The sequence below is a fragment of the Hoplias malabaricus genome, chromosome 10 (genome assembly GCF_029633855.1).
Source record: "Hoplias malabaricus isolate fHopMal1 chromosome 10, fHopMal1.hap1, whole genome shotgun sequence".
NCBI classification, from domain to species: Eukaryota; Metazoa; Chordata; class Actinopteri; order Characiformes; family Erythrinidae; genus Hoplias; species Hoplias malabaricus.
The window spans coordinates 15,237,064-15,254,079 of record NC_089809.1 but is presented as its reverse complement, the minus strand read 5'-3'; the positions used below and the strand labels follow the sequence as shown (position 1 = coordinate 15,254,079).

The 17,016-nt window shown below is 35.9% G+C and overlaps 1 protein-coding gene across 11 annotated transcripts in view; it reads right to left on the bottom strand.

Moving 5' to 3' along the window:
- Window positions 1–7,704: 7,704 nt before the first annotated feature.
- The window catches only part of wdr37 (WD repeat domain 37), a 114,731-nt gene continuing 105,419 nt past the window's right edge, over window positions 7,705–17,016 (bottom strand). For all 11 annotated transcript variants that reach the window (XM_066682648.1, XM_066682652.1, XM_066682645.1 and 8 more), the window contains 3 exons: window positions 13,999–14,133; window positions 11,144–11,258; window positions 7,705–9,713 (listed from right to left, as the gene is read on the bottom strand). In XM_066682648.1, coding sequence (XP_066538745.1) covers window positions 9,582–9,713; window positions 11,144–11,258; window positions 13,999–14,133 — 382 coding nt within the window. In that variant the 3' untranslated portion in view covers window positions 7,705–9,581. The remainder of the gene's footprint in view (window positions 9,714–11,143; window positions 11,259–13,998; window positions 14,134–17,016) is intronic.

Genomic DNA, 17,016 nt, shown 5'->3' with positions numbered 1-17,016 from the left:
CACCACAGTGACAGCTTTTCTGCCTGTGTATGTTACCTCTAGACAATGAATATGCATTGTTCAACAGTGTGCCAATTCAAATCAGCATGTAACACACAGACCTGAATGTGGACTCAACAGTGTATTTACATTACATTTATATTTACATTACACATTTCATTATAGATTACATTATAGTACGCAACATCACTGTCAGAACCAGGTGCACCTTCTGACTGCAACTGGCTTTCACTTCCACAAATGCCTGGATGCTAGTGGCAGCCTTTTTTAACACTTGATATGATTTCCTAGACCTAGGTATATCTGTGTCAAATTTCATTAAATTATGTCAATTACTTCGACTGTTATAAGATTGTTATGGGGCAAATAGAAGTTAAAGCACCCTCTATAATGAATACAAAGGTCATGAAAGTGGATATTTATATACTGAATTACACAGCAGTGAAGCAAACACTCTCAGAAAGATAAAAGGTACTGTACAAATAATGCAGTTGCACCTTTAGTAGTAGTCCATTTAGATTATGAAAGGAACACTAGGTTAAGCTTTTTTTTTACACTTCTTTTTACACTTCCCCTAGTGTAATTCATATTTACAGTAGTGTACTGAGATCAATGGTGAGGTAGAGGGAGGACATGTGTTTTCCTACCCTAAACCAAAGGTTATATAGTACAGTTTTCTGCAGGGCTGAGACTGGAGTAGCAATGACTCAAGAGGCTCTGTTCTACTAATTACAGGTCAATAGAGCATCACAATTTGTTTAAGCTATCATTTTGAGGTATAAATATTACATAGTGTTAAATTAGTTTTAGAATTTGTCACTCAGAACTATTCAAATCACTATTCTTGGACCTGAATAGAATCAAAGCCTTGTAAAGCCTAATCTAAAGTCAAGTTTTCTTCCAGAGTGTTTATGCTTCATTGCTGTGTAATTACTGGGGTAAATAGTTGTTCCAGTCACATTTGTATCCAGTTTAATACCAAAATATCATACCAAATTTATTCAGTTAAATTGTTGTGCAATCTGAGGCACGTTTCTTGTTTCATTATTTTGTGTCTTATAACACTTACCACTGCATGTTTTATGTTTATACATTAGATCGTGCAGATACAGTTGGCATGTTAAGGTCTTTGACTCCAAAACGTGTTACATCAGTAAAGGCTGCCTAACAACCTATTGATACATTTACTTTCAGAAGAAATGTTGAATGAGCTGGTTTCTACAGTTTGTAGTGTGTATTTATATACTACTAGTCTTCAATTGGCTTGGAGCAGGTGTGTGAGGTTTGGGCAGGGGTGAAATGTGCAAATAGGTTGATCTCCAGGTTTGTATGGGTGACCACAGCCTTCCACAGTCACTTTTATTTTTATTTTTATTTTTTTTGCTCATCTGCAGCTGTCACAGCAGAATAGATGTGTGTGTGTGTGTGTGTGTGTGAACCTTCACCAAAATGAAAGGCAGCAGCCATCTCATCATCACTGGCCCGTTTCCGGATGCTTGGCCCCTGTAGAATTCTTGCATACTGTCCAATTAAAGGCCCTGTCAGAATGATGTGCCCCCCTCCTTCGTTTCCCCCCACCAAAAGCTTTCTCTTTCTCCCCCTTCCTCATTCTCATATAGGCTTTCCTATTTTTCTGCCTCACACAACATCTCTTACTTTCTCTTTCTCCCTTTCCCTCACCCATCCTTTCTGTCTATTTCTCTCTATCTTGCTTTCTTTTTTGGCTTGCACAACCTCTCTTATTCCGTCTTTCCCACATTCTCATTCTTATGTTTCCTTCACACGTCTCTTTCTTGCTCTTGCTCTTACCGTCTTTCACTCACTCTCTCTCTCCCTGTCTTTTCCACACACAACCTCTCTCTTGCTCTTGCTCTGTAATGACTCAAAGAAAAAAGCAGGAAGGGGGCTTTGACATTGCAAAGACAGGTTAATTCAAGCCCTTCTTTGTGTGCCTCACAGGGAATATAAAGAGTGGAGTGGAGGTAATAGTGACAAGGTAACATAAATGGTGCCATTAACGCACCCCAGGTCTCAGCAGCAGAGCTCTCTCTCTCTCTCTCTCTCTTTTCTTCATGGGTAAATTTTTTTCTTTCCTGTTGCTTTCTTTTGTGTTTCTCTACTGTATATTTACAAAGGGCACGCGACAGGAGCACTGACCCATGTTAAGAAAGAGAAGCAGGAGAAAAATAATAATAATAAAAAAGTGTCTCGAGAAGAAAAAAGGTAAAAGGTGTACTGATGAGAAAATGGCGGTCTTTGCGCTGCAGCGGTGCTGAGACATTAAATAAGGCTGTGATTAGCTAGTTCATGCTTTAATTCGCAGTCTCCCAATAGTGTTCCATAATGGCCCTCTTTAACCTGATAAAATATACAAAGTCAGCATGATAATTCACTTTTTTATGTTCCTCATTAGCAGCTACAGACCTCTGTGTACACCTTCACCTGATGCCCAAAGGATGAACTCCATCACTTTTTTGAATTTCCTTGATTAATCAGTGGGTGAAAGGTAGACAGTGAGATTACTTAGTGTTGGTGACAGGAACCAGACATTTAGAAACTCCTTCACAAAAAGTAGTTACAGGAAATGGTTACAAATACATGGCTGATTCCTTTTTGCAAATATTTATGAGACATACATTTATAATGAGTGAATTCAGCGACTTTAAAGTTCAGTCAGGACATAACTCCTAAAATGGTTCTATATAGAACCCTGAACATTTGAAGGACCCTTTGCATGATTAAAGGGTTCTTTGCATCATGAAGGTGTTCTTTAGATTGAAGGAGATGGTTTTAGATGACATCAAAATCAGTTCCTCTATTGTTACATTGTCAAGCTTTTCACAACTGAAGAACCATATTATATATCCCTCTTTTCTAAAAGTTGCTATATAGAACCACTTATAGCACAATTAGAGAACCCTTTAATCATGCAATATTTTATTCATGTTTTCAGGGTTCTATATAGAATCATTTCCTTTAATAAAGAACCCTTGTAGAGCCATCATTTTTAAGAGTGGTTAGAGAAGGAATTGGAATTGTGTTCTCTGGAGTGACAGATCTGTATCTAACACTTGTAGGAGATTGTGATCTCTAGCAATTAGTACATATACAACAAAAATGATCACTTCCTACATCCAAAATTCCCATATTCCAAGATAGGAACTTTACAGAAGAATAAAGGGGAATAAATCTTAAAATTCACTGGAAGTCAATGTCAATATATTTTATTCCAAGTAAATATGGAGCATGTCTATTGGTCCATTTATCATAAAACTTTCATTCAATGTAAAGGACAGCTGCTGTGTTTAAATGATGCAGTAAACTAAAAATCCACAAACATTGAGATATTGTTGTTTCTTTGGAGAGCGATGATATTTATAACATTCCTGTATAATGACTGATATGCTATTTTATCATTACTAAGCAAGGTCCTGTTTCAAGAAATCCACAGAGTTACAGAAAGAGTGCTGTAAACACTTGTGGAAGAAATTCACCCAGGAGGATTACTAAAGACAATCTTGCTACTTCTAATCTTTTGGAGCTTAACACTATGCTTAGGGTTCATTTTAGGGTTAAGGTTTAGGTACCAACTCACTTCTAATATTCTTGATTTCTTATGAAAATTTGGATGTTTGCAGTTAGCTAGACAAAGCCTGTCAAATAGGAAAAGTGCAAAGTGACAAACTAAGAAATCTGGTTCTGAGACATCTTCCAGGCATCCACAAGCTATGATTATTAGTATAAACATAGTGAAGTATGGTTTTTATCACCACCATTCTGAGAATCTGATTTATTAGGTTCCTATATAACCATTTCACATGCTTCGTTGACATATTATATTTCTGTATTAATATTATTATTATTATTATTATTTTTAGTCTCAACTTATAGCATTGTTACAGCACTAAACATAAATGGTAGATGTAGCAATTAGCAACATGGGTTTTCACATATTCATTTTCCTTTTGAACTTGTTATTTCTTTTAAAATTGTGGTTGTTATTTCATATTTAAGTGTTTTCTTATGTTATGCTATTTATGGCTCAGTAGTTATTCTCTGTATTGTTCATTCAGCAATATTGGCTTGATTGCCCATAGCTGAATTTTGTAAATCATTGTTCTTTAGATTATCTTTGTGTTTGGTCTATCTGCATTGTGAAACCTCCTTTATTATTATGCTACAAAGAAAACAGTGTAACAAAACAGTGGTTTGTAATAGACACCTAATGTAGGCCTTTAAACCCTAAACCTAAAGATGGTGATTACTTTCAACTTTTCCTAGTTTAGATAAAGAGCACCCTTTAAAGCCTTTCCAAGCTCTAACAGCGACACCTAGTGGTGTCACCGTGTCATTTTCACCCGTGTACCCCTCTTGGTGTGCATATGCTTCTCACCACATTTTGAAGAAATGTATCTAAATGCATGAATCTTTCTATATATTTAAAAAAAAAAAAAAAAAAAAACACGCGGTGTTTCCTGAATTTATAGTAAACACTTCATTTAAGTTTCATAGCACTGGCACTGGGCCATGCTGTAGTTAAGGATTCACAGTCTTCCCCGTCTCAAATATCTAGTCGCTGTCCAATTAAAATATTTATCTCCCAAAATAGTAACATTACAGAAGAAGAAAAAAAAAACTCCTTGACTTTCAATGGAAGTGAATATAAAAATATTTTATTAATGTTCGATTTTGGAGTATTTCTATTGGTCATATCATCATTCAATTTTCACACGATGTGAAGAACAGCTGCTGTGATCAAATTAATCCACAAAAGTGGAGATACGTTTTTAATTGGACAGCAGCACGTTACAACAAGAAATTAGCTAATTGTAATTTAGCATGATTGAAGAAAATGTAAAATTCATGGTAAATAACTGAGGTGGGTAGTAACAAATCACATTCACTCAAGTTCATACTTAATCCTTGTGTTGTTCAGTCCTGTGGGATACATTCAGTATTTACTAAAACATCAATAGTGATGAAATGTAATTTATATTTGTACAAGATATAAAAAGATTATGCTTATTTCTTGATATTTAAAAAAACATTAAACAAAGTTATCAACATTATTGATGTTTTCGTTAATGTTATTAATAAACCACACAAGGGTTAAGTAAAAAACTACTGGTACTTCTGCTCTAATTTTGTTATTCTAATATGCCAATATACAGATACCGGGGCTTTTTTAAACACATGAAATCGGTTTTGAATACAGACTGGAGAGCTAGAAAATGGCGAGGAAACGTCCTCATAATTTTGAGAGTTGTTTTTTATTTTTTTTTTACTATTATTATTAGAATGATCAACGTTTTGTTTAACCTGATAAAATATATAAAGTCATTATAGTTAACTTGTTTTTCCATTCCTCATTAGCAGCTACAGACCTCAGTGTGCACTGCAATGTGAGGCTAGTTCAAAAGATTAATGTAATTCCAGGCAGTGTGTACAAATATACGGCTAAATGCTTTAGATTTAAGATTTTACGTGTATTTATTAAATCAATTCATGGACGTTTGCAGACACGCCTTCTAGAAAAATGAGCTACTTCATTTTGAGATGTGGAACTTATGCAACTTTGCATTTAAATAACCTCATTCTGTAGGAAATATCACATTTCTGAACAGGATAATGTGGTTACTGAAAATTGTTTTTAGGCAGGCATTTTGGTGCATTCTTTATATTAGCAAAGTAGCAACGCCACTTTTACTTGAGAATAGATTAAACATGCTCTACCCACCTCAGGTCATGCAGATTTTTACACCGGAGACCCAACTACTTAGTCATTTAATTTTCACGCCCATTCTGAAAACAGGTTCAGTTGGTTCTACAGCACGTTAGCATTCACAATTTTCAGCATAAACTCATGATACTCAAGCCAGACTTGGATTAAACTTACTCAAACTTAAACTCTCAAAACCAACTGCAGTAACAACTGAAACACTACTGAACATCCTTTTTAGTCTAGGAATAGGGTTTACCTGTGTCTAGGAACCTGGCCCAAATATGTCTGTATCTGTAATGGAAATCTCTTTATACCCATTTAGTTTATATTGATTAGATTTATAAAATGAACAAAATGAAATTTTTGAGAAAGTTAGTAGTTGGCATGACTGAATGGCAATATTGTAATATTGACTGTACATTCTGTAAACTTTGTACAGATAAAATGAAAAGAAATAATTACCAGATGTCTAAAGAAGATGTAAATTTAAACCTGCAATTATATGCTGCTAAGGTCTGTAAATTGCACTTCGGCTGTACCTTAAAAGTGAATGTTTATGTGAATAAAAATGATAAAAACAATCCTAGTGTTGTTTTTTTTAACACTACATTTTTATGCACTAGTCCCAATAATGTTCACTAAATCATGGTCAAATTGTTTAGAATTAGGTGTAGAAGCAAAGTAGTAGGGGTTAAATCTAGAAACGTGGATGAAAATGCAGAGCAACTGCAGAGTACAAAACAATTGGCAAGTGCTGGCTAGGGTTTGTTAGTGCTAGTGTTTGCTAAATGGTTGTTACAGTATTCCATGTAGTTTGTGTATCACTAACTAGTTACTATGGTACTTTTGGTGGTTACAAGGGTGTTAACTTTATAGTGGCTATACACTGAACAATCACTGCATTAGGAACACCTACTTTGTATCTTCATTCACTGTACATTTTTTTCAGCTCCACTGACCATACAGAGGCATTTTGTAGTCCTACAATGACAGGCTGTAGTCCATCTGTTTCTCTGCACACTTTATTGCCATTTCACCCTGCTGTTCAATGGTCAGGACCCACGCAGAACATTTGGGTGGTGGATCATTTTCAGCACTGCTGAATACTGATGTGGTGGTGATGTGTCAATGTGTGTTGTGCTGGTATGAGTGAATCGCAGAGCAGAGCTGCTGGAGTTTTTAAAGCCCTCTGTTTCATTGATGGACTGAGAATAGTCCACTAACCAAAAATATCCAGCCAATAGTGTCCTGTGTCCACTGGTGAAAGACTAGAGGATGACCAACACAAACTGGGCAGCAACAGATGAGCTATTGTGTCTGACTTTACTTGCACAAGGTTGACCATTGAAAGTGGACAGTGAGTGTAAGTGGGCAGTGCTGAGAATGATCCACCACCCAAATCATACCTGCTCTGTAGTGGTCCTGGTCATTAAAGTGCAGGTTGAAATGGGGATATGAAAGTATGGCTTCTCTGTTGTCAGTGGAGCTGATAAAATGGAGAATGGGTGTAGATGTATGTATGTGTTCCTAATCTAGCAATACTTTTATGAAGATTCCCTGGGTTATTTCTAAGGTATTTATACTGGCTGCTAGGTTGCTACAGTGTTGTAGATTATCAGGGCATGAAGGTGGTTGCTGGGTTGGTACTAGGTAGTTGCTATGGTATCTCAGTGGGTTTCTATGGTATCCCAGGTGGTTGCTATAGAGCAGCTAACCAGTTGTTAGGAATCACTTGGTAATCTCTAGGCGGTTATTAGGGTGTGTTCTATGTTTAAATCGAGGCATCTATTTAAATCCTATCAGTCTAAATTGAACAGAGAGGAGATGGGGCTTACGTTTTGGACAAACACTTTTTTCTAAAGAGCTTATACATTGTTTATTTATTATATTATATTTTTCTTAAGAAGAAGAATAAAAAACTAAACCCAACTGAATTCTTGAGGAATAAAACAAATGACAATTACAAAAAAGATGATGTTCTGACAAAGACATTTATTTACATTGTCTAGTTGTAGTTGTGTACAGGCCTCATCCATTGTACACTAGATTTATTAGATTTTAATTAAGAATACACAACAGTCAACTATACATTATTCCACCATTACCACAGTGGTTTTAATACATATTACAGCAACTACCCACTGACTCTTCGCATATATGGCATCTTTTTATGTTTTGCTTATGAATCTGACAGTGAATGTTGTAGAATGTTGGCAAAAGAACTTAGGCTCACAAGAGCACCTGTTTATTTAACAGGGTGAACTTTTGAGAAGCTTAACAAGTAGTCTGCTCCAATTATTCATATTTAATAATGAAATGATTCACCTATTCACTGCTAAAATGTCTTTTCCTAAAGATAAGTTACATAAGAAACTGCAAGAGTGATAAGATATATCTGATTTTATTTATTCTGACCATCAGCAGATTCAAAATGCCTGCTCTACAAGACATTATAAAAGCCCTTGAATAATGAAAGGAAGCATCACAAGATACACCATTTCGAATTCTTGGGCTATAAACATGGTTGAATCTATTCACAAACTCCATCAACACATTCACATTATATTTTTCACTGAGGAAAAAAAAATTACACAGCGATTACAACACATTTTTCTTAACTGTTTTTCATGCAGATGGATTGAAGCAACACGGTCCTTCAGCAGGAAGAGCGCATCTCACAGCCGACCATAGTCTGTCCTTTTAACAAAGACTGCTCAGAGTTGTGTGTTAATTATAATAAGACACTATAAAGCAAAATAGATCTCTATACAAACTCCAAAAAACATCTAAAATCTGATTTGCTATATTCATAAAAAAAACTAAATGTATTTGTACATAAAACACACTGAAAATTGCACAAAATTAAACTATGAACTGAACGCAACAGAAGTCAGCTTTGGATAAACATTTCTAACCTCAGCACAGCATTCACTAACTATTATTAAATGGCAACTCCATTGAACTTTCAAATTTTCATTTACTATTCAATGTTTGAGACAAAACGTCATTAAGGTTTGATTTAAAATGATGTAAAGAAACAAAGATAGAAATTTATTTACTTCTCAAAATGAAAAGAGAACCTGCATGTGTCTGAGCTTTTAAATGTAATGTTGAAAATAGTAAAATTTAAATCTGATAGGGACCTTGAGGTACCTTTTATATGGGGAGAAAGAAAGAAAGATAGAAAGAAAGAAAGAAAAAGAGGAGGGGAGAAAAAAAAATAAATCCCGCCCCCCAAAAAAATCATCAGAAATGTGGTTCCTATCGCCATATATATAAAATTGTAAATCATAAATTAGTTTATAACAGACCATTCTATATCACACCACACATGATGATCATTGAATAATGCAAAAAACTTTGAAATACCTGTGGAATTTCCCTTTAAACCAAGAAAAGGCATGAAGAAATTATAAACATCCAAGAACCAGAGATGTTTGTATAAATTTACAATGAAACTCTGGATGAAAAGACAGTATAGCGCCAGATATGTGTAATATCACAGAAAGATACTAAACTGAAACTCCACCATTAAATAATCCTCATTCTGATACTGTGGGCTCCAGCAGCACTTTTTAACTCAAATATGACACACTCTGGTTCCATCAAATAGCTGTGGAAAAACAATTCTCTAGCAAAGAAGCTCAAGCTTCAATCGCATGCGAGAAAATGGCTGTTTCTGAGCAGTCAGACACATATCACAAGTGCTTCACTGAAGAAAAATATTGACTGAGGATCCAGTTGCATGTGTGTGTGTGTGTGTGTGTGTTTGTGTGCTTACATGTGCCGCCTTAGCTCTGTGCAAGTGTGTACTTGTATATGAGGGTAACGACAAATGGGTGAATTTGTGTGAGTTTGTTTACTTCTCCTGCAGCAAGGCAGGGATGTTTATGTTCCAGCCGATGGCTTGGCGATCGAAACCACAGGTGAACAGGTTACATGCCTGATTCTCTTCGTTCCAGGCAGAGCAGCAGACCATGCGCCGATGCCCCTGGAAACAGAACACACACGGTTAAAACTCACATATCTGTACTCACACAGGCCTCCTAACATTTCATCAAAATGGGCTCCTGAGTGTTGCAGTGTTGTTCCTATCATGGGAAGATGTCTGGTTTGATTCCTGGTCATGCCTCAGCTCCGAAGCAGGGAGTTGAAAGAAGCAATATTAATCAGTCTGCTTCACATGTCATGGAGGAAGCATGTGCCCCTCACCTCACACATACTGGAAATACTACACATTCAATTCTCAATCAAAAATGAACAAAGTTTGTGTTAATCCTTTGTAGTAAGTAAAAGAATATCAGGCTGTTAAAAAAAGTGCCAGCATTTTTCTTTAAAAACATTTAATGTATGTACTCTTTGAGATTTCACTTTGCTTTGAATTACTAAACTAACATATAGAGGCATAACCATCGTTTCTGAGCTTCACATTTGTGTTGCATGGACTCAACCAACTTCTGGCACCATGTTTTACTGTCTTCATAGTGTATTTTGGTTTGAATTCAATGCTCGGGGGTCATCTGACATACTGTCTGTGGCCATTAGACCCAATAAGAACATTATATATATGATCTGTGCATTTTCTTTTATTAAATAGCTAAGATTGAGAAAATGGACTGAATTAAATACTACACCAACCTTTATAGCAGGATCCAAAATAAGCTTTTATTTGAAGCTTTTCATTTTATACTTATGGTAGTTTGTTTCTTATACCATGGCATTTTCCTAAAAATTGCAATATTTCCCCTTGATTACAATATTGCAATATGTAACAATATATTGAATCGTAACCCCTGTATCATGATATGTATCATATCGCCCGGTTCTTTCCAATGCCCAGCCATACTTTTGTCCCCCTACACCATATGTACATCCTTACTTCAATGTAAAATTTAGCAAATAAATGGGGGGAAAATGTTTAGTTTTCTACATTTAAATCTTCTCATAGCATTCATGTATTAAAATGAAACCTCACCAACTAGCAATGTTGTAACTGCATAATTGATCCCTAATTGATCACTCTCCTGGCTTAAACTGCCTAAACCTTTTCTCACAGTATACGACACTGTTTACACCATTTCTTGTCATGGCTCAGGTACATGATCAAATGAAAATCTTACAAATGCACAAAGCCAATGAGGAGGGGATAAATCATATTTTGATTTATTCTCAACAAACCATTAAGCCGGATAAATACAGTTTCTCCATATACCTTAACTTGAGTTTAAACTCTAAAGACCAAACATGCATCTGAAAATGCAATCAACTGCATCTGAAAATGAAAACCTGTGTAAATCAGATTTTTCACTAAAAGATCTCTTCAATGCTACAAAAGCATTATAACACTACAAAGTGATACTTTAACACTGTTACAATGGATAAACAGCTTTGAGAAAATAATGTGTGCTGAGAGGTGCACACCTGTCTGTTGCTGCGTGGGAGACGGGCCAGACGAACTCCATTCATATCAAACAGCCGCACCTGCCTGTTGTCATGTGGCAGAGCAATAATCCTTTGATTTGCTGAAACACTTATCCTACACATCAGAGAGAAATGTATGTTAAAACATATTCAAAATAACCAAGAAGTCAGAAATCAAACTTAGTACCTTATCACAAAGAATCTGATCGATGGATATAAGCTTCTGCTAAATGATTTCTAGCAAATATATATATATATATATATATATATAAACTAATTATTTTAGAATAACAGTTTCAGCTGCTTTAATAAGTAATTTCTGAAATATTATAAAACTACTGCATAATGCATTGTTGATAAAATCATTCAGAGTGGATCAATATGAAACACACACAACTGTTCTTTAAAACTGCTGTAAAAGTAACCTGAAAGAGCACTACTCTACTCTATAAAAACATGACCCCAAGACGACTGTCAAATAAAATTAAATAGAAATATTATAAAAACCCTTCAAGGAGTAAATTCAACAGGCTTTACTGTTTCCATAAAGCAATCTGAACTGCCATTGTATTTGAAAAGAGCTGTAAATATAAACTTGCCTTGCCTAGAAATAAAATACGAAGGTAATTAAAGAATGACATGAGGGTAAACTAATAAATGTCGAAACATCAATATAGAAAATTCAAAGCAATTTAATATCTTGAAAAAATGCACAGCAAAACTAGTGAAAAAATTGTGAAAAATCAAAACCAGAAAAACCAGATTCAATATTTGTGACAGAAATTGGCTGAAAAATATGGGATAACATAAAAAAAGCCAAACAAAAACTAGCACTAACACCTAAACAGAAGGAAACACAGTTCTTTTGCCTGCTAAAAAGATGCAATAATGGATTATTGGATGAAAGTAATATTCAGTGATGAATCACAAATCTGTGTTAGCCAAGGGGATGATGCTGGATATTTGCCTGGTTCCATTTTATTGAATCCTACACAGTGTGGACAAAATATTGAGACAACTCTACATTACACATATATGAGGTTTTATGGCATCCTTTTTCTAAATCCATAGACATTAATATGAATTTTTCCCACTCTTGCAGCTTTAACAGCTCCCTCTCCTGAGAAAGTTTTCTACAAGATTTTGGAGTGTGTCCGTGGGAAATTCATCCAGAAGAACATTTGTGAATTTGGATGAGAGGGTCTTGCCCAACAGAGAGTCAAAAAATTGCTATAAGAAAAAAAAATCATTAGTGAAGTCTATTCCGCAAAGAATCCAGGCCCTTATATAAGCCAGTGATGGAGCAACAAATTACTCGAAGTAACAATTTTTTTTTTTGATGATTACAAAATATTTTCCTCTGCCCAAATGTGCTATTAATTCAAATTGTTTGATTAGTTTGAAAGAAGTTTCTCAAAACCAGAATTTTTAGCTAATAAACAAAACAGCCACTAAATGTGGTGATTCTACAATGAGTTAGGGGTTGTAATCATTAGGTGTTATATGTCTTATGTTATATATATGTTATATATATGTCTTGTAAAAATGGAAGCTTTTAAAGGCATCAAACTATACATGTGTATCTTTCCTAAGATCACTGCTGTGTACGTTCAAACTACTTTGCATTACTTTGCGTAAGCATTAGTTATGGGGAAGAAAATGTTAAAAAAATAAATAAATAAAAAAAAATAAAAAAATAAACTGTAGAACTCCCTTCTAACTCTGCTATTCCCAGCATGTAATTTTACTCCCTACAGGAAATGTGAAGGTGCATGTGATCCTCTGAGACGTATACAGCCTGCAGCACTGTTACGGTGCACTGCTTGTTATGGGGAAATGCAGACACCCTGCTGTCCATCCCACCCAATGTGAGAGAAGCTTATTTCTATCTTGGGGACACCCAGACACAGGCAGCGTATGGCCCTGCTGGGACTAGATCTAGCCTCACAGCAGTGGAGCAAAACACACTGCAGAAGCACTTGGGGGACTCCATTCAACAATTAAACCACAGCAGAAGATTTATTACCGGTACACTGATGTGTGTTTTTGAGTAAAGTTTTCGTCTGGTACTTAACAAGCACCATTTTTAACAATGAAAAACAGTTAAAGGCCACTGATTTTTTTAACCTATTTTCCCCCCCAACATCTTCCACTGCTGACTGCTATCAGACTGTCTGCAGTAAACTTTTTTGTCATTTCAACAAAGTACTGAAATCTAACGTGTACATTGGCAAATTTGTTCATGTTTTTGTGATGTCACCATGATTACTAATTCATAAAGCAAAATGCATTGCAGAAACACTTGGGGGATTCCAACAATTCAAATACAGTCCTAAAATGTAACGGCCCAGCCACACAACAGAGCATCTATAAACATATTTGCCTTTTGGTGCTGTTTGAATGCGGAACTAAAAGTACCACATTAAATAACAAAATTAATGATTAAGTACCAAATTAAAAAACCTTCAACTGCTCCTTTCTGATATGTATTTGGAAGGCTGCAATGATCCATTTGCTTCCTGACAGACAGGGACAGCTTACCTATTTGCCTATCATCTTCCACTGAACGGCAGACTGTTATCAGACTGTCTGCAATACACCTTTTAAACAGGCAACACTAAACTATTGATGCCTGATGTACAAATAGGCAATTTTATTCATGTTTGTGTGAAAACGACTAATTCATAACTGGCCGTTTCAGCAGAATAGCTTTATTTAGCTTAATTTAAGGATTGTATTGCACATGGAAAAAAACATTAAAGTGCTGTAACCATTCTTACAACAGTTAAAGAGGAGGAAGATTTAAGAGTACTGAGCAGGCTCATTCTAACACTTCATTGATCAGTGCCTCTTACCTATTAACAGCTGAGTCGGTGCGGATGGTGGCTATCGGCGACCTCATGTTCTTGAGGTCCCACACCTTGACGGTGCGATCGTCACTTCCCGAGACCACGTTATCTCCTACCGTGAAGACAGCTGACGTCACCGTGCTGCAACAAAACAGAAGCTTTATCAGGGTGACCTGTACATTCTCTGATCTTTTATAAATCGTCTGAGGCAAAAGTTGGGTGCTGAAATCAAAAAACAATGACCCTGAGCCCAGTTATCTGTGTGAGAGCATATGATACATAATTGTGGAACTTCTCTGCTTCCACTAGAGAAGGGTCACATTTACAGACTGATTTAAATTATAAAATAGGGCTTGTATTAATTTGAGCCTTGATGTGGGGGGGGGGTAGACGTTTTTTGCACAAAATCACTCACATAAATAGTTATCACCATCTCTATTCTTGTCACTTTCAGTCCCTTTCAGAATGAGCCGCTTAAGGGCTCTGTCACTTTTATGCAAATAAGCTGTTGCTGGCCACACCCCACCCATCCCAAATAAATAAACAGTTAACATAATTAACTTCGTGATCATCCCTCCAGCATCCATGTCAGCATTTGTCTGATTCTCTAACCGCTGCAGTCTTTAAGGTGGAATAGATGAAAAGAAGCAAATGTAGCTGTTTATTCCCCAGCTTGCAACTTTCACCTTAAATCATGCAGTAGTTTTGTCCATGCGCCTGAAACTGCTTCACTGTTTGAGGTGTTTAACGAAAACGTTAAAATATGCCGGTGTTAGTGTGATTGTGTGAATATAGCGGCAGCATTTACGGTGGAACTAAAACTTGGAAGAACACAACTTAGCATTTGGAAATAACTGAGACATTTTTTTAAAGATGGAATGAAACAGTAAGCAACTTTTAGACTGCACTGGTGTATTTGGAGAAGTTCAAACGAGTACTAAACAGTATAACAACATCAGTATATGTTCACATTTCACTTTTCTGCTTCAAAGGTCATGGTCGTGGAGAGCAGCTTCGCAGTACACATCACCTCTAAATATATTCCCGCGGCTGTGTATGTAGACTATTATTTATTAACATCCAACCTCTTGAAGAACCGCAGTAAAGTTGGCTCAGCGTTCGATATTCGCCAGACATTCACCCACGAATATCCTGGTTATTAAAAAAACAAAATGTACACGCCAAATGACTATTTCAGTGCAATTACTGCATATTGTGAACTTATTCACACACACTGGCGTTCAATGTTTTTACTGCTGTAAGATGTGAAAATATCATTATGTGATTTACAGATGAGTTCTTTCTGGCGGAGAAGCGCTTTAGCGACGCAACTTCTTTTCAAAATAAAAGTCTTGGGTATCAGCGTACTTGGGTACATGTGTTGTATGTAAACCTTGTAACAAAGTTTGTGAAAACAGATTCTATGTCAGATTTTCTATATTTTCTGTTTCTGAACTAGGAAAAATGGGTTTCACAATTAAACGACATGACCCACGGACCCAATTTCAGTCCTATGGTGTAGTACACCCAAGGACCAATACATTTCATGCTCATTTGGACATGTGATCCTTGTAACAAATTTGTGAAATCAAATTCTATGTCAGATTTCCTATATTTTCTATGGGTTGATGGGTGTCACAATTCAATGACATGACCCACAGACCCAATTTCAGTCCTGTGATGAAGTACACCCAAGGACCAATAAATTTCATACTCATTTGGACTTGTGAACCTTGTAACAAATTTGTGAAAACACATTCTATCCGAGATTTCCTATATTTTCTGTTTCTGGACTAGGACAGATGGGTTTCACAATTAAATGATATGACTCACAGCCCAAATTTCGGGCCTATGATGAAGTACACCCAAGGACCAATACATTTCATACTCATTTGGACATGTGAACCTTGTAACAAATTTGTGAAATCAGATTTTATATGAGATTTTCTATATTTTCTGTTTTCAGACTAGGAAAGATGGGTTTCACAATTAAATGACATGACCCACAGACCCAATTTCGGGCCTATGATGTAGTACACCCAAGGACTAAGACAATTCATGCTCATTTGGACTTGTGAACCTTTTAACAAATTTGTGAAAACACATTCTATCCGAGATTTCCTATATTTTCTGTTTCTGGACTAGGAAAGTTGGGTTTCACAATTAAATGACATGACCCACAGACCCAATTTCAGTCCTGTGATGAAGTACACCCAAGGACTAATACATTTCTTGCTCATTTGGACATGTGAACCTTTTAACAAATTTGTGAAAACAGATACAATATGAGATTTCCTATATTTTCTGTTTTTGGACTAGGAAAGATAGGTTTCACAATTAAATGACATGACTCACAGCCCAAATTTCGGGCCTATGATGTAGTACACCCAAGGACTAATACATTTCATGCTCATTTGGACATGTGAACCTTTTAACAAATTTGTGAAAACAGATACAATATGAGATTTCCTATATTTTCTGTTTCTGGACTAGGAAAGTTGGGTTTCACAATTGAATGACATGAACCACAGACCCAATTTCAGGCCTATGATGTAGTACACCCAAGGACTAATACATTTCATACTCATTTGGACATGTGAACCTTGTAACAAATTTGTGAAAACAGATTTTATATGAGATTTTCTATATTTTCTGTTTTCGGACTAGGAAAGATAGGTTTCACAATTAAATGACATGACCCACGGACCCAATTTCAGGCCTATGATGTAGTACACCCAAGGACTAATATATTTCATGCTCATTTGGACATGGGAACCTTTTAACAAATTTGTGAAAACAAATTCTATGTCAGATTTCCTATATTTTCTATGGGTTGATGGGTATCACATTTCAATGACATGACCCACAGACCCAATTTCGGGCCTATGATGAAGTACACCCAAGGACCAATACCCTTCATGCTCATTTGGACATGTGAACCTTGTAACAAATTTGTGAAAACAGATTTTATATGAGATTTTTTATATTTTCTGTTTCTGGACTAGGAAAGATGGGGATCACAAC